This window comes from Thalassophryne amazonica, chromosome 16 (assembly GCF_902500255.1).
Source record: "Thalassophryne amazonica chromosome 16, fThaAma1.1, whole genome shotgun sequence".
Lineage (NCBI taxonomy): Eukaryota > Metazoa > Chordata > Actinopteri > Batrachoidiformes > Batrachoididae > Thalassophryne > Thalassophryne amazonica.
The window spans coordinates 46,304,890-46,326,842 of record NC_047118.1 but is presented as its reverse complement, the minus strand read 5'-3'; the positions used below and the strand labels follow the sequence as shown (position 1 = coordinate 46,326,842).

Below are 21,953 nucleotides of genomic sequence, written 5' to 3'. Positions count from 1 at the left end.
CTGTAAGTATTTAATTCTAATGTTCAAATTTGTTTGAAGAAGGAAAGTAAAGTGTTTAAACAGAAAAATTAATGTCTGGAAAAAAAACCTGCTAAACAACAGAAGAATCTGAGTTGAATTAAAAAATAAAAATTTGTTGCAGTATTTGCTTTGAAATTTTGAGTTTTGTCAACTTTTTTGTATTTATAGTATCGATTTGACCCTCAGAATACACTATACAGTAGCGGGGTAGGTATGTGAAACAATTGTGCATTTTATGGTAAAGGCATCAAATTGTGGGCAGAAAATGTTAGATAGTTTAAAAAAACATATATGTCATGTAAAGCTGAATTTTAATTAATAAAAAAATCTATATAATTATGGTTGGAAAGGATTCACACTTTATATGTCATACAGACCAAATGAAGTGTCGTTTGCTGTTTTCTTACATGTGGAAACCATTTCATCTGCCCTCTGTGCCTCCCTCTACCTATATCCATGCTTAAATAAACAAATAAATAAATTGTGCTGTTGTGGCACTAAACGACAAGTTTTTTGCTCCCACATGTTATAATGAGAAAGCTTGAGAAGAAGTGAACTTCACCCTCTGTCGACAATTATTTAAAAAAAAAAAAAACAGTTCCAGACAACATTCAGTTTTGTTGATTAATATTTTTATGTGCCTTTATATGGATCACAGCTCTTGTACATTTCTGTTGAACATCACAGTTTTCTTTCAGAAAGAGAATGTTCTGGTTTGGCCAGCAAATCATTCACCCTTAGGCGCTCCCATCCTCCATTTCTCCTTTCAGCATTGTCAAGGCAACAGACCTTATGACTTCTGTTAGTCATCTATCTGTGCAACATCCCCGTCACCTGCCTGTCCCTTTTACTGTGATGTCACAATCAAAGGTCAAGATGATTTTACACAATTCATGAAACACCATCCCCAGAATAAAGCAGCACACACCAGAGGCGGATCAAGGCTTCTTTGGGGGGGGGGGTCATGCTCCCTTGGAAAATGTAGAAATTATGGGTACATTTTCCTGCAATCTCAGGCAATTCAAGCATGTATTTTGGACATTTGGAACAGGTAATTTCTATAATTTTATTATTAACAAGTTGAAATGGCTGATACATTAAAAATAATTCATTTTCTGAATTCCAAATATTGTTTTATACTCTGCATAATGGTCAGGTCCAATACTAACAACCAGGCAGGCAAGTAGAAAGTCGTAAATAGCACATTCTTACTTGGAGATGTTAATGAGTCTTCATTGCTCAAGATGATTTATCCTCCTGGTTTTCAAATAACACAGAGATGCAGAAGAGGCACCTGGGGTGAGCCTGAATGGAGCGTTTGACAACATCTTCAGTGTTAAATTCCCCTTTTATTTCCCCTTTAATTGCCTGCTTAAACTGCCTGATGTTAAAAAAGTTGCATGTTGCTACTATTAATCAAAGTTTAAAAAACTTTTTCCAGACATTTAAGCATTGCTGATTTTTGAAATTTAAACTATATATTAAGCTTATCATGATACTGTGATTAAAATGTCACGATACAAATCACAAGAAGTATCACAATTTGTGGTACATTCAGTATATTTTAGCACCCTTACAGCCAAAATTCTCTGTGTTACTGAGGTGCCCTTATCTGCTTTAATGATTATTTATTTGCTGTAAAGTTGGTTGTACAAGACTAGTATCTCCCTATATTTTTGCCTCATTAGCCATTTCCCCCATATTTTCCTCATTGAATTCCTATATTTTCCCCTATATTTTGATCAAGCCCTGCTGAGCACCCTGGATTCAGAGTGGCATACTTTAAGCTGTTGAGCTGGCAAGTTGTAACACAGCAATTTTATTTGGAAGTAGTTATCTGCACGGCCACTGTGTCCATAACTCTCATTTTAGTATTCACACGGCAAGACTCTGGTGACTACTTGTATAAACAAACATACTGCATTAAATGAGAGATATGGATGCGGCCACCGTACGAATAGGGTCGGCCTTTTGCCACCAGAGTCTTGCCGTGCGAATAGCCAAATGAGAGTTATGGACACGACCGAAAAAAAAAAAAAAATCAAAATCGAAAAATATTAAAGGAGTTAAGACATCTTGAATGCAGTATGTTTGTTTATACAAGTAGTGCCAAGTTTTGCCACCAGAATCTTGCCATGGGAATACTAAAATGAGAGTTATGGACACGGCCGAAAAAAAAAAAAAATCTAAATTGAAAAATATTAAAGGAGTTAAGACATCTTGAATGCAGTATGTTTGTTTATACAAGTAGTGCCAAGTTTTGCCACCAGAGTCTTGCCATGGGAATACTAAAATGAGAGTTATGGACACGGCCGAAAAAAAAAAAAATCTAAATTGAAAAATATTAAAGGAGTTAAGACATCTTGAATGCAGTATGTTTGTTTATACAAGTAGTGCCAAGTTTTGCCACCAGAGTCTTGCTGTGCGAATAGCCAAATGAGAGTTATGGACACGACCGAAAAAAAAAAAATCAAAATCGAAAAATATTAAAGGAGTTAAGACATCTTGAATGCAGTATGTTTGTTTATACAAGTAGTGCCAAGTTTTGCCACCAGAATCTTGCCATGGGAATACTAAAATGAGAGTTATGGACACGGCCGAATAAAAAAAAAAAAAAATCTAAATTGAAAAAATATTAAAGGAGTTAAGACATCTTGAATGCAGTATGTTTGTTTATACAAGTAGTGTCAAGTTTTGCCACCAGAGTCTTGCCGTGGGAATACTAAAATGAGAGTTATGGACATGGCCGAAAAAAAAAAAAAAAAAAAAATCAAAATCGAAAAATATTAAAGGAGTTAACACATCTTGAATGCAGTATGTTTGTTTGTACAAGTAGTGCCAAGTTTTGCCACCAGAGTCTTGCCGACCAGAGTCTTGCCATGCGAATAGCCAAATGAGAGTTATGGACACGACCGAAAAAAAAAAAAATCAAAATCGAAAAATATTAAAGGAGTTAAGACATCTTGAAAGCAGTATGTTTGTTTATACAAGTAGTGCCAAGTTTTGCCACCAGAGTCTTGCCGACCAGAGTCTTGCCATGCGAATAGCCAAATGAGAGTTATGGACACGACAGAAAAAAAAATAAATAAATAAAAATCGAAAAATATTAAAGGAGTTAAGACATCTTGAATGCAGTATGTTTGTTTATACAAGTAGTGCCAAGTTTTGCCACCAGAGTCTTGCCGTGCGAATAGCCAAATGAGAGTTATGGACACGACAGAAAAAAAAAAAAAAATCAAAATTGAAAAATATTAAAGGAGTTAAGACATCTTGAATGCAGTATGTTTGTTTATACAAGTAGTGCCAAGTTTTGCCACCAGAGTCTTGCCGTGCGAATAGCCAAATGAGAGTTATGGACACGACCGAAAAAAAAAAAAATCAAAATCGAAAAATATTAAAGGAGTTAAGACATCTTGAATGCAGTATGTTTGTTTATACAAGTAGTGCCAAGTTTTGCCACCAGAGTCTTGCCGTGCGAATAGCCAAATGAGAGTTATGGACACGACCGAAAAAAAAAAAAATCAAAATCGAAAAATATTAAAGGAGTTAAGACATCTTGAATGCAGTATGTTTGTTTATACAAGTAGTGCCAAGTTTTGCCACCAGAGTCTTGCCGTGCGAATAGCCAAATGAGAGTTATGGACACGACCGAAAAAAAAAAAAAATCAAAATCGAAAAATATTAAAGGAGTTAAGACATCTTGAATGCAGTATGTTTGTTTATACAAGTAGTGCCACGTTTTGCCACCAGAGTCTTGCTGTGGGAATAGCCACAGCCATTTGATTTTTGGTGCAACTTGGGGGGGGAGGAGGGGTTACACCCATTAATTCCCCCTTGGATCCGCCATTGCACACAGATCAAAATTTGAAAAATAAACACTAGTGACGTTTTTGTTGGCCACGCCCTCCTCTCTGGGCTTGCTGAGGAGCGCCTTCGCACACGCGCGTATACGCACACGAGTACGCCCAGCCAAGGCAGCAGGAAGACGGATCTTTGAGTCCAGACTTCGGGACTTCGTCGGCAGAGCTCGCAGTGAGTGTTTCTCACAGTTCTGATAGCGGATCTGTGATGTTCCTGTCTTTGGAGCAGGTTTGTATCATAGGACACGGCGGCAGGTAACAGGTGCCGGGCTGCAGGATCCCGTTCGGGTCGACACACGGTCTGTGGGCTCGGCGCTGGGTTCGGATCGGGACTCCTGGCTTGGCGGAGGTTTTGAGCCTGTGTGGTCGGTGGCTGTGAGTGGAGCTGCCACAGATGCAGGAAGCCATTGTGTTTGCTGTGTCAGAGCAGCTCAGTCTCACCGTGTGCACGCTGAGATAACATGCTTATGTTGACAGACACTTTCTGACCTGTTGGCAGGTGTGGTTTTCCTGTGGGATTTTTCACTCGTCAGACAGTGTTATTTTTAGTGTTTTAATGTTTCTTGTATTTTTTTTTAGATTTGTCTTTTTATTTTAATTGTATAGCATTTTGTAATTTTTTTTAACCCTGAAACCGCTTCCTAAATAAACATTATTATTATTATTATTATTATTATTATTATTATTATTTTATTGATTGAATTTAATTAGATTTTTATTCGTATAAAATGTAAACGTGTAAGATAATACAGTATAAAATGTATTAAATAAAAATAAACATGGATACATAAATATACAGGGTAACACAAAAAGAAATAAAAAGGAAATAAAACACACATCAATATGACAAGCAAACAAAGACAAACGTGACCGTAGGAAGCTCCAACAAACAAAACACAATTAGTTTAATAATAAATAAATTGTCTATTTTCTAGTTGGGACATTTTGCAAAATAAAAAGTGTTTAAACCTGTTTTTAAGTAAGGACTTTGAATAAATACATATATATATATATATATATATTATTTATTCATTCTGAAATTTTCATTCTGAAAAATAGTTTTCAGAATGAAAACTTTTCACTGGAAGTCACACGTGCTTTTATTCTGAATTTTTTTCTGTTTCATAATAATAATAATAACAACAATTTTTTAAGCCTAATACTACCCTGTAAAATTGTTGTTATTATTATTACTATTAAAAATAGTTTTCATTCTGAAAATGTTTGACTAGAAGGCATCCGTGCTTTCATACTGAAAACTGTTTTTCTGTTTTATAATAATAATGGTAGTATCAGGTTAAAACTAAAATTGTTGTGATGCTGCTTCTGCTGCTTGTGATTATTATTATAAATAAAAATAGTTTTCATTGTGAAAACTTTTTGACTGGAAGTCATATATGTTTACATTGTGAAAACTATTTTTCTGTTTATAATAATATGTTTATAAAGCAGTATCAGGCTAAAAAATAAAAAAAAATATTATTGTTGTTATTATTCTAAACAGAAAACTGGATTTCAGAATGTAAACTATTTTTTCTGGGGTACTCTGTTATGTTTATACTTGTTGTAATTCAGCTAAACAAATTTTACATTCAGTATTGTACAAACCTGGTCCTGGACAAGGGGTTGAAGATGGGTAAGTATTGTATAAAAATTTAGTTATCTTTGATAAAAAGCTAGGTTTTCTTTCTTTTTTTATTTATGTTTTTTTTAATGTCAACAGCAATTCACAGAAAAATCACATATGAAATTTCAAAACATTCTCATTCAGATGTGCGTGACTCGGGTTTGATTCCAGGTGTGTGCATCAGGCCTACCTGTCTATGTCCATAGAAAAGAGACTTGAATAAAAAACAACAATAAATAAATTAATATGTAATGAAATAAAAGTGAACAGCAGTGGAAAATTACAAAAATACAAAGCTTCACCTTACTGCTTCACTGTATTTCCAGTCTTACCTCTTTCTCAATGTAATTACATTCCCAGTGCAATTTATGTTCCTAGTTCCATTTTGCATATTCTTTATATTTTTAGTTTTCTTTTGTTTTTATACTTCTAATCTATTTTTGTGGCTTGTCTACCCTTTTGTCTGATTATGTCGCTATAACATGATCATTTCATAGATGTGGGATCAATAAATTATTCCTTCACCTCAGGGAGCTTTGGCACACTGCACACAGTTCAACTGACACAACAGAAAACCTCTCACCTGAGTCCACTGTCTAAACAGTGGTGTGCCAGCACATGACAGATGATAATGTGATTGGTTAATTATTTTATACTGAAAAAGCACCCATGACTCATTCAGTGACTAAATAAATCCTCTTTGTACACTGTGTCCTATATATTTTTCATGCAGGTTATGCCCCAAATGCATTATTCGCTTAAGATCAAAGGGTATCTAACCCTGCTCCTGGAGGTCACCTACCCTGCATATTTTCTGTATGTGTCTGCAGCAACCACAGCTGATTAAAAAAATCTTGTGTTTCCTAGCTCTTAATTGGCTGAGCACATCTGAATTAATTCATTACATCCCCCTGTTTTGCGAGTATACCTTGTATTTAAGGTCATCAAGATAGGACACAAAAGCACTGACAGAGGTACAAAAAACACATTTAAAGGTAAAGAAAACAAGATTATAAAGAATATAAAAATTACAAAAAATAAACAGCCATCTTGGATATGTTGATTTGAATACAACAGAGAAGTGTCACGTAAGGCATATAGTTATGCCTTCTGTTACTATTTGTCATTTTTAAATTGACCACTGGCAGATTTTTTTTTCTTGAAGAAACTCGATTACTTTGTCCTGGGTCACTCTGTCTTTGTTCGTGTCTGTCCCATCCTTTTAATATAATTTGTTTTAATTTAATTGAATAAATGGTACCGCCTAAGGCATGAGTTGTACTCAGTGGTCCTAATGTCTATCTTTCTCAGATCATGGAGAGCTCTGGTTCACGTCCCAGCCGTTCTGCATTTCCATGGCTGGTGGCAGGATCACAAGTGTTTGGGCTCGCGTCTGTGGTGTTCACCGGTGTATGGGTGGGTCACTACCATGGGGGCTTTGCCTGGGATGGCTCAGCACAGGAGTTCAACGTGCACCCTCTCTGCATGGTGCTGGGGCTGGTCTTTCTGCAAGGTGATGGTGAGTCTAACTTGATTGATCATCACTGGTGGATCAGAACAGTGAAACTAGATTTCAGGAACAGTTGCCTTTAATGGTAGTTTTGATGAAATGGAATACAGTAATAATACTTGTGGGTCAGTTGGTAGGTAGGTTTGACGATAGAGGGTGATAAATGGTAAATGGGCTGCATTTATATAGCACTTTTCCATGTGCATCAGACACTCAAAGCACTTTACACATCAATGCCTCACATTCACCCCGATGTGAGGGTGCTGCCATGCAAGGTGCTCACTACACACTGGGAGCAACTAGGGGATTAAGGACCTTGCCCAAGGGCCCTTAGTGATTTTGCGGTTAGGCTGGGATTTGAGGATCCTCTGGTCTCAAGCTCAACATTTAACCACAAGACCAGGGGTGGGCAACATGTTCCAGAAAGGGCCAAGAGGGTGCAGGTTTTTTTTGCAGCCACTGGTAGTGTAGAGTATAGAGTATTGTCTGGGTTAGAAGGATAGGGTGAGCAGGCAACAAGGTAAAAAGTAGAGACAGTAAAGAGTAGAAAGAGTAGCAGGTTAAATTAGAGTAGAGGGTGACAAGAGTAGTCTAGAAGTTTATAGTAGGTAGAGAATATGCTAAGGTTGTGTGCAATAGGCAGAAGAGGGTAGAGTAAAAGGCTCAGGATAGTATTTTAGATGGGTATATAGAGTAGAGGGTAGAAAGAGGGTGAAAGGCTAAAGGGTAGAGTGGATCGAGAGTATAGAGTAATGGGTGAGTTAGAAGGGTAAGGGTATAGAAAGTAGGACAAAGGGTTGAGAGAGTAGAGGGCAGGATAGACATAGCACATTGGGAATTGTGTTGGTAGCATGGCCCAAGCAGAAGGTCACCCTGTTGAGTCTGGTCTGCTTGAGGTTTCTTCCTCAGAGGGAATTTTTCCTTACCACTGTCGCCTGTGTGCTTGCTCTCGGGGTTGGTAAGGTTAGACCTTACTTGAGTGAAGTGTCTTGTGACAAATTTGTTGTGATTTGGCGCTATATAAATGAAATTGAAATTGAGAAAGGGTAGGGAAGAAGGGTAAAGTGGAGGATAGTTTTGAAAGGTTTGGTGAGTAGAATGTTAAGGGTCATTTGGTGGGATTTTTGAGTTGCAGAAAGATGACAAATTCAGTTCAATTCTTTAAATGTTTCAAGGGCAAATAGTGATATTATACATATTATATTAATATCTTAATGTATTAATATAGTAATGTATAATATTATGATGTTATACATATCACCACCTTCCTAAAATAATGGCCTAAGTCATTTTTGCCAAATGACTTAGGCCAAATGACTTAAGTCATTTTTTTTTTTTTTTTTTGCCTAAATCATCTCCCTATGATGCTGGGCACCTGTGGTAAAATCGCTTAAATCTTCAGTTGAGGAGCTCATGCAATTCCACCCCAGTTGTATAATGGCCTATCTCAAGAGTGTGACTTAGGCCATATTATTTTGCCTAAGTCAAAAGAGTATGTGACTTAGGCAATTTCAGAAGCTTTTCAAAATGGTGACTACTTCAGGAAAATTAAACTCTACTCAGACACTGAAGCTCTTGTGTTTTCCTTTGTGTTTTCTCAAAAACATGAAAACATGACTTATACCATTATTTTAAGAAGGTGACCATATATGAGAAGCATCAGCACCTGAAGGGGCTTCTCAAAAGCTATAATCATGGACAATTATTTTAGAGGTGCATAATGCTTATGGGATGAGTTATTTTAATGGTGTATGTCAATGCGGCAGCAGGTTTTACTGATTTCTGCTTTCTGAAATGAAGACAAAGTGTGACCTTGCTGCTTCTGTCCCCTTTAGTTTGGTGCCTGCAGCCTGAGATTTTAATGGGACTAACTGTGTTATTCAAATTAAAGTGATAAAATCAAAGCTCAGCTAGACATTAGACAGGTAGAATTGGCACATTAATGAACATCAGAAGCATCCTAAGGGAATGTTGTACGTCCACAGCCACCTCATGTTGATTCGCTGTGATAAGTCTGCCTTTGGTGCCTTGGGTCACATCCACACTAATGTCATTAAAAACATTTTTTCTCTCCAATTTGCACTTAAGACTCTCCCCAGGGATGCGCACACACACACACACACACACACACACACACACACACACACACACACACACACACACACACACACACACACACACACACACACACACACACACACACACACACACACACACACACACACACACACACACACACACACACTTGTATGTAAAAGTTTGGGTACCCCTGATAATTTTCAATAATGACAGCTGAAACTTCATTTCACTTCTCAAATATCAGTGTGTTTGATATTTGAGAAGTGAAATGAAGTTTCTAGTATTTACAGAAAGTGTGCCATAATTATTTAAACCAAATTGGGCAGGTGCATAAATTTGGGCACCCTTGTCATTTTATTGATTTTAATACATTTAGCACTAATTATTGGAACACAAAATTGGTTTGGTAAGCTCACTGACCCTCGATCTCCTTACACAGGTGAATCCAAGGTTATTTAAGGTGGCCATTTGCAACTGTTACCCCTCTTTGCATCTCTTCTAATGAGTGGCATCACGGGAGCCTTTAAACACCTCTCAAATGACCTGAAAACAAAGATTGTTCAACATCATAGTTTAGGGGAAGGATACAAAAAGCTATCTCAGAGATTTCAGCTGTCAGTTTCCACTGTGAGGAACATAGTGAGGAAATGGAAGACAGCAGGCATAGTACTAGTTAAGGCCTGAAGTGGCAGGCCAAGAAAAATCTCAGATAAGCTGAAGCGAAGGATGGTGAGAAGAGTCCTAGTCAACCCACAGACCTGCTCCAAAGACCTACAACATGATCTTGCTGCAGATCGTGTCTCTGTGCATCATTCAAATGTACAGCACACTTTGCACAAAGAGATGCTGGATGAGAGAGTAATGCAGAGGAAGCCTTTTCTGCGTACACATCACAGAGTTGCTTGAGGTATGCTGAAGCACATTTGGACAAGTCAGCTTCATTTTAGAATAAGGTGCTGTGGACTGATGAAACTAAAATTGCCTTATTTGGACATAACAAGGGGCGGTATGCAAAGCTGAAAAAGAACACAGCATTCCAAGAAAAACACTTGCTACCTACAGCAAAAATTTGGAGGTGGTTCCATCATGCTGAGCGGCCAGTGCAGGTACTGGGAATCTTGTCAAAGTTGAGGGTCACATGGATTCCAGTCAGTATCAGCAGATTCTTGAGAACAGTGTTCATGAATCAGTGACAAAGTTGAAGTTGCGCCGGGGCTGGATCTTTCAACAAGACAATGACCCTAAACCCTGCTCAAACTCTACTAAGGCATTCATGCAGAGGAACAAGTACAACATTCTGGAATGGCCATCTCAGTCCCCAGACCTGAATACTATTGAAAATCTCTGGTGTGATTTTAAGCGGGCCATCCATGCTCAGAAACCAACAAATCTGACTGAACTGGAGATGTTTTGTAAAGATGAATGGTCCAAAATACCTTCAACCAGAATCCAGACTCTCATTGGAAGCTGTAGGAAGCGTTTAGAGGCTGTTATTTCTGCAAACGGAGGATCTACTAAATATTGATGTATTTTTTCTGTTGGGGTGCCCAAACGTGTGCACCTGCCTTATTTTATTTAAAGAATTATTGCACACTTTCTGTAAATCCTATAAACTTTAATTTACTTCTCAAATATCACTGTGTTTGTCTGCTATATGATAGATTTAACTGAAATTGCTGAACCAAACAACCAATAATTTATAAAGAAAAATCATGGAAATCACCAGGGGTGCTCAAATTTTTACACACAACTGTATATGGTATATTTATATGGGTTAAAATACTGAATTTGTTTTTTGATGTTCTGTAGACTTTTTAGTTTAAAAGTGGCCTCTTTGAAAAACATAAGAAAGACTCAAGTGAAAATGGCACCAACATACCAACACAGCTTCCCAAAAAGATAGGAAAAGCCTGTTGTCTATTACTGATTTTTGATACATGATTGGGTTCAATTTCAGAACCCCCACCCCAAAAAATAAATAAACGAACCTAGAAAATGGCTAGCCAATTGGGGCCTGAAATTGGGTGCAATGAGTGGTAAAATTAGCACCGTAGGACACTGCCAGCAATCGAGAATGCTGTACGTCTTAAAAAAATTGTGGTGTTGAGATCAAACATGATCAAAACCAGAATACAAGGAATTATCTGATTTAATTGGTGCAAATCTTTTGTAAAAGTTGGTGAAAGTGGACTATTGGGTAACAATATGCAGTAATCAGGATCTCATTTTCTGAGCAGAAGTCTCCTTCTGATCATCCTCCACAACATAAAACCCACGGAAAGCATTTAGTCAAAGACATCCAGGCTGTTTAGTCACCAGCCTATAGCAGTCGGCCTCTCGGTAGGAGGGGTCTGGTTAGGTTTAAAACTCCAGCTTTTGTGGCTTCTGTTTTATTCTTCTCTACAAGAGTCAAGACAGAAGTCAGACTACCAGAGCAAGAATTTTAGCTGAGGAAGCTTCTGTGATTTGAAGCGAAACGTCCTCGCGTCAAGCAACCCAGTCCAGTCGAAGATTCAAGCTTCTCTACTATGGAAACCACCTGGACAACTGAGAGCCTACACAGAAACCACAGAAAGCATGTTACTTCCTTCATCACAAGACATTTTCAAGATTTAAACAGAGAAATTTTAGCTTTTCAGAAAAGTGTCAGGAATCATACATAATTGAGGTTAATGGGCAATTGATTACAATCATATCTATTCAGATATATAGTAGTAGGTAATAGTAAGAATTGTGATTACAGGCAAATTTTGGCTACAATAAAACAAAAAGAAAAAAGAAAATTGGGTCAGATTTCCTCATTTGAAATAGGGATGAAATTGGGCCCCAAAAAAGGCATGGGAGATGGCCCAAACATCTTCAAGCAGAATTCCTTCTCTTGTGAGACCTTTTAGCACATCTTTGTCAGTTCTGTCATTTCTATACTAATCACGTACATCTTTGAAAATCTTATCATTTTCTATACTCTCTTACTCCAATTAAGGGTCACTGGGGGGTGGCGTGTTCCGAGGCATATCCCAGCAGTTACAGGGTGTGAGGTGGGGTACACCCTGGAGAGGACACCAGTCTGTCACAGGGCCACATATAAACAAACAACCTGTAACCTGGATGTCTTTGGCTGTGGGAGGAACCTGGAGCACCGGGAGGGAACTCACGCAAACACGGGGAGAACATGCAGGACTCCACACAGAAAGGGCAGGAAGCGATCCCATGACCATATTGCTGTGAGGAAATGGTGCTAACCACTAACCGCTGTGCCGCCCTGTTTGAAAATGACATTGAAAATGATATGGAATATTGATATGGATATTTGTTTTCTGTTTCTCTCAGCCATCCTGGTCTACAGAGTGTTTTCTAATGAGCCGAAGAGAAACGTGAAGTTGCTTCATGGGATCATTCACCTGTCTGCCCTCATCATCAGCATCATCGGTGATCGCCCGTATCTATGATCCTTAGAAATTAATGCCATTTGAGAGAGAAACAACAGATTGTTGAAGTGGATGGGCACTCCTTGGAGTGCAGCACTCTGCCAACACTTAAAGCATGTCATTGTTAGTTGTACTTTTCCCTTAAAGCTGGGTGACTTTACAAATTTAACAAAACTGACCAAATTTAGTTTATACTGAAATCCAAGCCTTATAACATCAGTTTATTTTTGAAATGTGTTGCAAAATTACAGCTCATTTTCATGAAGAGATCATACTTGCCTTTTAATGGTGTCTGCAGGAGTGCGTGCATGTGCACATGCATGAGGTTTTGAAATTACTTTGACCTTGTCTGCTGCCCTGTACAACACTAATGTCTGTAAAATGTCTGTAAATCATTTCCGAGGTGGTATCTGGTTACATGAACAGTGTTTTTAGATTCCCAAGTGGTTAATTCTCTGTAAGCTTTACAAATATATAAGAAACATATTTGATTTAGACAGAAATAAGTTGTTTCAGCACATTTTCACCATCTTGAATAATTTTGTTCAAGAGAGCAGGTAATAGTGACATCACCGGCCTTCCTATACTCTGATTGGCTGTTGCCATGTGCTTCCCAGCATCCCTTGTGCAAATCTCCCTACGTGATCTATGACGTTGCTATTGTAGACTGTATGGGTCATTGCCATAAGTAGTCCAAGGCCGTCAGTTCTTTCAAAATTTTTCCTTTCATGGGAATTATTTTATTTATTATTTTCTGGAGAATGTGAATTTTGATCATATTTTCAATGTCATACGAGGTCTGTTAGAAAAGTATCGGACCTTTTATTTTTTTCAAAAACCATATGGATTTGAATCACGTGTGATTGCTTCAGACAAGCTTGAACCTTCGTGCGCATGCGTGAGTTTTTTCACGCATGTCGGTTGCGTCATTCGCCTGTAAGCAGGCTTTGAGTGAGCAGTGGTCCACTCCTCTCGTCGGATTTTTATTGCGAATAAATGTCTGCGCGTTGCTTTGCGCCATGCGGCTCCACCGCAACGCGCGGAACTCCTCCGCACGTCTGTCTTAATGTGCTGAAAAAGTGCTGATGTCCCCGTCTTTTCACAATTCCTGTGCTAGTCAGACGACATACCGGATCAAGACAGCTTCCAGTTTAGAAATGAACGGCACATTCCACTGTTACAGGAGTTTTTGTCATGGAAAGAGGAGCGGGCTCCACCGCGACGCACGGTGGAGCCGCATGGCACAAAGCAACGCCGTGATGAAGCCTTCCAGGGACATGTTGGGGCAGTCCAGCTCATGCACAATCACAATCGGATAATCACACGACTGAAAAGCAACCGGAATCCATCTGAACTCCACCTGAAAGCTGTCCTGTGAGACCAACACCGAGGTGGTTTGTGCCACGTATGAATGACTCCCGCTGGCGCGTCCCTCCGCTTTTCTTTCCATGAAAAAAACTCCTGTAACAATGGAATGTGCCAAAAAGTGCTGATGTCCACCCCTTCTGCCTTTTTGTGAAAGTCAGACGAGGTCCCGGATCAACAAAGCCTTCACGTTGGAAATGATCTGGTTGTTTCAGCGGGGTCTGAGCATGTCGATCGGCGCTGGGAGCACGCCGCGCTCTTAGAAGTTGTGGGCCGTCCTTAAAGCGGCAGTAACACTCCTTAATCTGTATAATCCCCATAAAATCGTCCCTGAAAGCCATATTAATTTTCCGAACGGTGTCCACCTGGAGGTCTCTTACAGTTCTGGAAAAAAATTGATGCAGCAAAGCTCCAAATCGTTCAGACATTTATTCGCAATAAAAATCCGATGAGAGGGGTGGAACAGTGCTCACACAAAGCCTGCTCACAGGCGAATGATGCAACCGACAGGCGTGAAAAAACTCACGCATGCGCACGAAGGTTCAAGCTTGTCTGATGCAATCACATGTGATTCAAATCCATATGGTTTTTGAAAAAAATATAAAGGTCCGATACTTTTCTAACAGACCTCGTATTGCGAATCCTCTATTTAAAGTCTAATAAATAAAATTACAGTGTGCAAAAGAAAATTATTATAACTTAATTCTTAAAGAAAGTCAGTGGGCATACACCTTTAACATGGATATACCTCAATCTGTAATGATACCTATTGATGGCCTAAGCCCACATGGTCAGGTAGTTTTATAAAAATTAGTTTTAAGAGTCGTAACTGAATTTAAGAAAAATCTAAATTTCCTGGCTCTGCCTCTTTTCCCTGCACTGGTACTAGATTGGACCGCAGAAACGTTTGAAAGTTCATCTGAGCCAGCTTGTGTAAGCAACAACGAAATAACATGGAATACTTTCGCTTGCCTATGTGATATGCCATAGACGTGTCTGCCACCTGCTGGATGGATTGTGGACAGTTGAGAAAATAATTGATTGATTAATTGATTATGAAAAATAATTGCTCTTTGCAGCCCTAGTATCTATTCAAGACCAGGCCAGACATTTTCACCAAGTGTTATAAAATGTGTTTTTTGTAAAACAGATTTAAATATGATGGCTGTGGTTTATGTGCTGCAGGTTGGTGGCAGTCTTTGACTTCCACAGAGTAGCTAAGATTCCAGACATGTACTCTCTGCACAGCTGGTGTGGCATGGCTACTTTTTATCTTATACTGCTTGCAGGTACGCTCGCACACACACACTCACACACCTGTGTATTCATTAAGCATATTAAATAAGCAAACCAACTCCCCCATTGTGTTTGTCTTTCCCTCAAGTGGGTGTTGGGTTTGCTGTTCTTCCTTCTTCCTGTTGTGTCGACCTGGTTACGAGCCTTGTACCTCCCCGTCCACGCGTTCTGTGGTCTGGCTCTGCTGGTCATGGCTGTTGGAACAAGCCTCCTTGGCATCACGGAGAAACTCCTCTTCAGCATCAGGTATGTTTTTCCTGTCCCACCATGTTTCCCCACTCCATGTTTTAGCATTCCCCTGTGCATTTGAGACACCTTTTCCCACACAAAACTGTAAATACATCTACAGTTGGACAGTGACAATTTTTTTGTAATTTTGCCTCTCAACCTGATCTTGTCATAATTTAGAAGCGAATTTGTATTGGCTGGGAGACTGCTGAGGAACACCAGGAGCTGCACACACGCTTTTCCATGTAGAATCCTGTACATCTTGTGCCAAATCCTAGTGTGGATCTTTATGGATCTGCTGTGGCGGCCTTGAGCCACTGGGGGGCAACTGAAAGCAAGCAAAACAAACTCTGTTGCTACATCTGTCTGGAGTAAGCAGTTCCCAAGAACTGATTGACTTTATAAGAAGAAGATTGGTGAAGGACAAGTCAAATCTGGGAACACGCGCAGGTGCCACGTGTTATCATATCCACCACACAACTGAACTGTCAGGTCCTAGATGGCAATCAGCTAGGCAGACAACCATTCCAGCCCCCCCTCTTGAAAGTAGCCATCTATCTGTCGCAGCCAGTTGAAACGTTGTGATCTCCTTGGCCTTCTCCAGATACTGAGGTCCTTAACACTGAGGCAACTACAGTACCAGTCAAAACTTTGGACACACTTTTCCATTCACTTGAATGGAAAAGCACCACATGGCTAAAATGTTGTAGCTGATGTTCCCTCGTAATGCAAGTGATAGTCCTCCTCTGAAACACCATAAGTAACCATCCATTGGCAAAGCTTCTGGGGAAAACCTGGTCTTGTTAGGAGAGACGGCATCCATCCCACTTTGGATGGAGCAGCTCTCATTTCTAGAAATCTGGCCAATTTTCTTAAATCCTCCAACCGTGACTATCCAGGGTTGGGACCAGGAAGCAGAGTTGTAGTCTTACACACCTCTCTGCAGCTTCTCTCCCCCTGCCATCCCCTCATTACCCCATCCCCGTAGAGACGGTGCCTGCTCCCAGACTACCAATAACCAGCAAAAATCTATTTAAGCATAAAAATTCAAAAAGAAAAAATAATATAGCACCTTCAACTGCACCACAGACAAAAACAGTTAATGTGGTCTATTAAACATTAGGTCTCTCTATTCTAAGTCCCTGTTGGTAAATGATATAATAATTGATCAACATATTGATTTATTCTGCCTTACAGAAACCTGGTTACAGCAGGATGAATATGTTAGTTTAAATGAGTCAACACCCCCGAGTCACACTAACTGTCAGAATGCTCGTAGCACGGGCCGGGGCGGAGGATTAGCACCAATCTTCCATTCCAGCTTATTAATTAATCCAAAACCCAGACAGAGCTTTAATTCATTTGAAAGCTTGTCTCTTAGTCTTGTCCATCCAAATTGGAAGTCCCAAAAACCAGTTTTATTTGTTATTATCTATCGTCCACCTGGTCGTTACTGTGAGTTTCTCTGTGAATTTTCAGACCTTTTGTCTGACTTAGTGCTTAGCTCAGATAAGATATTATAGTGGGCGATTTTAACATCCACACAGATGCTGAGAATGACAGCCTCAACACTGCATTTAATCTATTATTAGACTCTATTGGCTTTGCTCAAAAAGTAAATGAGTCCACCCACCACTTTAATCATATCTTAGATCTTGTTCTGACTTATGGTATGGAAATAGAAGACTAACAGTATTCCCTGAAAACTCCCTTCTGTCTGATCATTTCTTAATAACATTTACATTTACTCTGATGGACTACCCAGCAGTGGGGAATAAGTTTCATTACACTAGAAGTCTTTCAGAAAGCGCTGTAACTAGGTTTAAGGATATGATTCCTTCTTTATGTTCTCTAATGCCATATACCAACACAGTGCAGAGTAGCTACCTAAACTCTGTAAGGGAGATAGAGTATCTCGTCAATAGTTTTACATCCTCATTGAAGACAACTTTGGATGCTGTAGCTCCTCTGAAAAAGAGAGCTTTAAATCAGAAGTGTCTGACTCCGTGGTATAACTCACAAACTCGTAGCTTAAAGCAGATAACCCGTAAGTTGGAGAGGAAATGGCGTCTCACTAATTTAGAAGATCTTCACTTAGCCTGGAAAAAGAGTCTGTTGCTCTATAAAAAAGCCCTCCGTAAAGCTAGGACATCTTTCTACTCATCACTAATTGAAGAAAATAAGAACAACCCCAGGTTTCTTTTCAGCACTGTAGCCAGGCTGACAAAGAGTCAGAGCTCTATTGAGCTGAGTATTCCATTAACTTTAACTAGTAATGGAATTCATGACTTTCTTTGCTAACAAAATTTTAACTATTAGAGAAAAAATTACTCATAACCATCCCAAAGACATATCGTTATCTTTGGCTGCTTTCAGTGATGCCGGTATTTGGTTAGACTCTTTCTCTCCGATTGTTCTGTCTGAGTTATTTTCATTAGTTACTTCATCCAAACCATCAACATGTTTATTAGACCCCATTCCTACCAGGCTGCTCAAGGAAGCCCTACATTATTTAATGCTTCGATCTTAAATATGATCAATCTATCTTTGTTAGATGCTATGTACCACAGGCTTTTAAGGTGGCAGTAATTAAACCATTACTTAAAAAGCCATCACGTGACCCAGCTATCTTAGCTAATTATAGGCCAATCTCCAACCTTCCTTTTCTCTCAAAAATTCTTGAAAGGGTAGTTGTAAAACAGCTAACTGATCATCTGCAGAGGAATGGTCTATTTGAAGAGTTTCAGTCAGGTTTTAGAATTCATCATAGTACAGAAACAGCATTAGTGAAGGTTACAAATGATCTTCTTATGGCCTCGGACAGTGGACTCATCTCTGTGCTTGTTCTGTTAGACCTCAGTGCTGCTTTTGATACTGTTGACCATAAAATTTTAGTACAGAGATTAGAGCATGCCATAGGTATTAAAGGCACTGCGCTGCGGTGGTTTGAATCATATTTGTCTAATAGATTACAATTTGTTCATGTAAATGGGGAATCTTCTTCACAGACTAAAGTTAATTATGGAGTTCCACAAGGTTCTGTGCTAGGACCAATTTTATTCACTTTATACATGCTTCCCTTAGGCAGTATTATTAGACGGTATTGCTTAAATTTTCATTGTTACGCAGATGATACCCAGCTTTATCTATCCATGAAGCCAGAGGACACACACCAATTAGCTAAACTGCAGGATTGTCTTACAGACATAAAGACATGGATGACCTCTAATTTCCTGCTTTTAAACTCAGATAAAACTGAAGTTATTGTACTTGGCCCCACAAATCTTAGAAACATGGTGTCTAACCAGATCCTTACTCTGGATGGCATTACCCTGACCTCTAGTAATACTGTGAGAAATCTTGGAGTCATTTTTGATCAGGATATGTCATTCAAAGCGCATATTAAACAAATATGTAGGACTGCTTTTTTGCATTTACGCAATATCTCAAAAATCAGAAAGGTCTTGTCTCAGAGTGATGCTGAAAAACTAATTCATGCATTTATTTCCTCTAGGCTGGACTATTGTAATTCATTATTATCAGGTTGTCCTAAAAGTTCCCTAAAAAGCCTTCAGTTAATTCAAAATGCTGCAGCTAGAGTACTGACGGGGACTAGAAGGAGAGAGCATAATCTCACCCATATTGGCCTCTCTTCATTGGCTTCCTGTTAATTCTAGAATAGAATTTAAAATTCTTCTTCTTACTTATAAGGTTTTGAATAATCAGGTCCCATCTTATCTTAGGGACCTCGTAGTACCATATCACCCCAATAGAGCGCTTCGCTCTCAGACTGCAGGCTTACTTGTAGTTCCTAGGGTTTGTAAGAGTAGAATGGGAGGCAGAGCCTTCAGCTTTCAGGCTCCTCTCCTGTGGAACCAGCTCCCATTCAGATCAGGGAGCCAGACACCCTCTCTACTTTTAAGATTCGGCTTAAACTTTCCTTTTGCTAAGCTTATAGTTAGGGCTGGATCAGGTGACCCTGAACCATCCCTTAGTTATGCTGCTATAGACGTAGACTGCTGGGGGTTCCCATGATGCCACTGTTTCTTTCTCTTTTGCTCTGTATGCACCACTCTGCATGTAATCATTAGTGATCGATCTCTGCTCCCCTCCACAGCATGTCTTTCTTCCTGGTTCTCTCCCTCAGCCCCAACCAGTCCCAAGCAGAAGACTGCCCCTCCCTGAGCCTGGTTCTGCTGGAGGTTTCTTCCTGTTAAAAGGGAGTTTTTCCTTCCCACTGTAGCCAAGTGCTTGCTCACAGGGGGTCGTTTTGACCGTTGGGGTTTTACATAATTATTGTATGGCCTTGCCTTACAATATAAAGCGCCTTGGGGCAACTGTTTGTTGTGATTTGGCGCTATATAAAAAAATGATTGATTGATTGATTCATTTAACACATAGTCATTCCAGTGGTACCCAAGGATCATCTGAATGAGACCTATAGTAGCAAGGGTGAGGGAAGCCACCAAGATTTGCCGTGGGTATCTTGGCACAGAAGGCACATAGGAGGCTTGAGCCGACATTTGAAATGAAATTCCTATCTGCATTGTAAATGTTGGTGTCTCTTTTTCTATGACCAGGTTGACATACTCCAAGTTTGTCCAGAAGGGGTGCTTGCCAACGTGGTTGGAATCCTTCTGGTATGTTTTGGGGTGACGGTTGGGTTCTTAGTCACAAGGGAGGAGTACAGGCGTCCACCCAACCCAGAAGAAGAGTCTCTGTCTGTCCACTTCAAGACCTTAACTGAAGGGGGATCTCCAGCTTCACCCTGATTTCTGTGTGAGATCTGCCTTTTTCTCCAGTCTGGATCCAAGGTGTCCGATCAAAAGGCTCACTGTGTCATCGCTCCATATTAATTCTGGTTAATGTCCTAAAGTAACAGTCAATCTGAATCATATCCTCCAACTGAGCACTATAAAATACCAGTAAGGGCTGCTAAATGTAATGCAATCCCACAATCAGTAGGGGGCAGTAGAGGTTCACAAAGTTAAGTTTATTAATGTAAAATAGTTATTTTATGATTCACATAATGGGAGGGAAATCAATTAAATGGCTACTTATGTAGATACTGGTCAAAGTCCTGGGGGGGGAGGAGAGGTAATTTTATGTTTGTAATATTCAAGATTGTGCCATCTTTACAAATTTTGATGTGATAGGTATCAGGTTAGGGTTCAGTGCAACATAAAACAAAACAGGCATTTTTTTTTTTTTTTTTTGTCTATGGTGCCTTGTTGCAGTGCCGCCTGTCCTCACAGATGATTTTTGGACTGGTTGTATGGATTTTGTGTTAAATTATTTCTAACATACAAAACCATTTGACATTTTGTCACCATACAATGTACTTTAAAACACAAATATCTGACTATGATTCTTTGCTTTTTGTTAAGTTATTTTTTCTGACCTATTGCAACATCCAGGAGTCATTGCATTTAGGTCAGAGGTCAATAAAGGCATTTCAATTGTTATAAGAGGTATTTATTACATTTTTTGACATTATAAATGTTTACTGGGATCAACTAGAAACTTGGAGTCCATGAGTAATTTAAGACCAAATACTGATATGTATTCTGAGTGCTCACTGAGAGAAGATGACTGTTTCTTCAGGGTTAAAAGTTAAAACAGGCAATTACCTCTAATTTCAATCACAAATGCTTACTTGGATTAGATAGGTACTTGTGGTCCCTGACTGATTTAAGACCAAAAACCGATGTGTATTGTGAATGAGTACTGACATACAAGCGACCATTTCATCAGGGCAAAAGTTCAAAATAGGTGTTCTTTTTTAATTGCAAATGTTTTATTAAATCATATCGAAACTTGAGGTCCCTGATTAATTAAGGCCAAAAACCACTCTGTGTACTGATTGGTTGTTGAGATATGATGAGAGGCCAGTTCATCAGGGTTAAAGATCAAACCAGGGATTTACCTCCATTTTCAATTACAAATGTTAATTTAGATAGAAACATGAGGTCGCCCTGCAACAGACTGTTGCCCTGTTTGGGGTGTACCCCAACTAACGTCCTATGACTGGATAGGCTCCGGCCCTCACTGACCCTTATTTGGAGTTTTGAAGATGAGTGAGTGAAAGAAACTGGAGGTCCTGAGGTGATTTAAGACCAAAAACCGGTATATTGTGAGAGATTACAATGAGGGGCTCTTTCATGAATCAAAACAGGTTTTTACCACTGTTTAATTACAAATGTTTCTTTATAATTGTAACACTAAATCTCCAGCATTAGTGGTTAGTAAAATTATAGAACTGGGTGGATTCTGTTCTGACATTTCAAATTGTGAAATTTTCATTAATGTTTATAGAGACTTGTGTCTTGCAATTAAATATTCGTTCCATTGAAAGAATGTAAAAACAGTCATTTGTTTTATATAACAGCTAAAATAGATCATTGTCATTTATATCATATTAATTTACAAACAACAGAAAAGGGACTTACATTTTGGTACCTCCTCAGTGCAGCGAAAAAAAATAACGTGAGAAATTAATCCAGCTTTGGTGCGTCACTGCTACTTTGACATCAACAAAC

General features: G+C 39.1%; 1 protein-coding gene across 1 annotated transcript; it reads left to right on the top strand.

Moving 5' to 3' along the window:
• The first annotated feature begins 3,918 nt into the window (after positions 1–3,918).
• On the top strand, positions 3,919–21,373 carry LOC117528371 (cytochrome b561). Its single transcript, XM_034191002.1, has 6 exons — positions 3,919–4,053; positions 6,820–7,027; positions 12,428–12,528; positions 15,077–15,179; positions 15,275–15,432; positions 19,995–21,373. Exons 2-6 carry the CDS (start codon positions 6,823–6,825, stop codon positions 20,184–20,186), a joined length of 759 nt encoding a protein of 252 aa, XP_034046893.1. The 5' UTR covers positions 3,919–4,053; positions 6,820–6,822; the 3' UTR covers positions 20,187–21,373.
• The last annotated feature ends 580 nt before the right edge of the window (positions 21,374–21,953 follow it).

What these genes read in the sequence shown, in the direction of transcription:
- LOC117528371 (XM_034191002.1), top strand. Translation starts at nt 6,823, where the DNA reads ATGGAGAGCTCTGGTTCACGTCCCAGCCGTTCTGCATTTCCATGGCTG. An exon ending in GGTCTTTCTGCAAGGTGATG is followed by an intron (nt 7,028 to 12,427) that starts GTGAGTCTAACT and finishes TGTTTCTCTCAG; the next exon opens with CCATCCTGGTCTACAGAGTG. An exon ending in TTATCTTATACTGCTTGCAG is followed by an intron (nt 15,180 to 15,274) that starts GTACGCTCGCAC and finishes CTTTCCCTCAAG; the next exon opens with TGGGTGTTGGGTTTGCTGTT.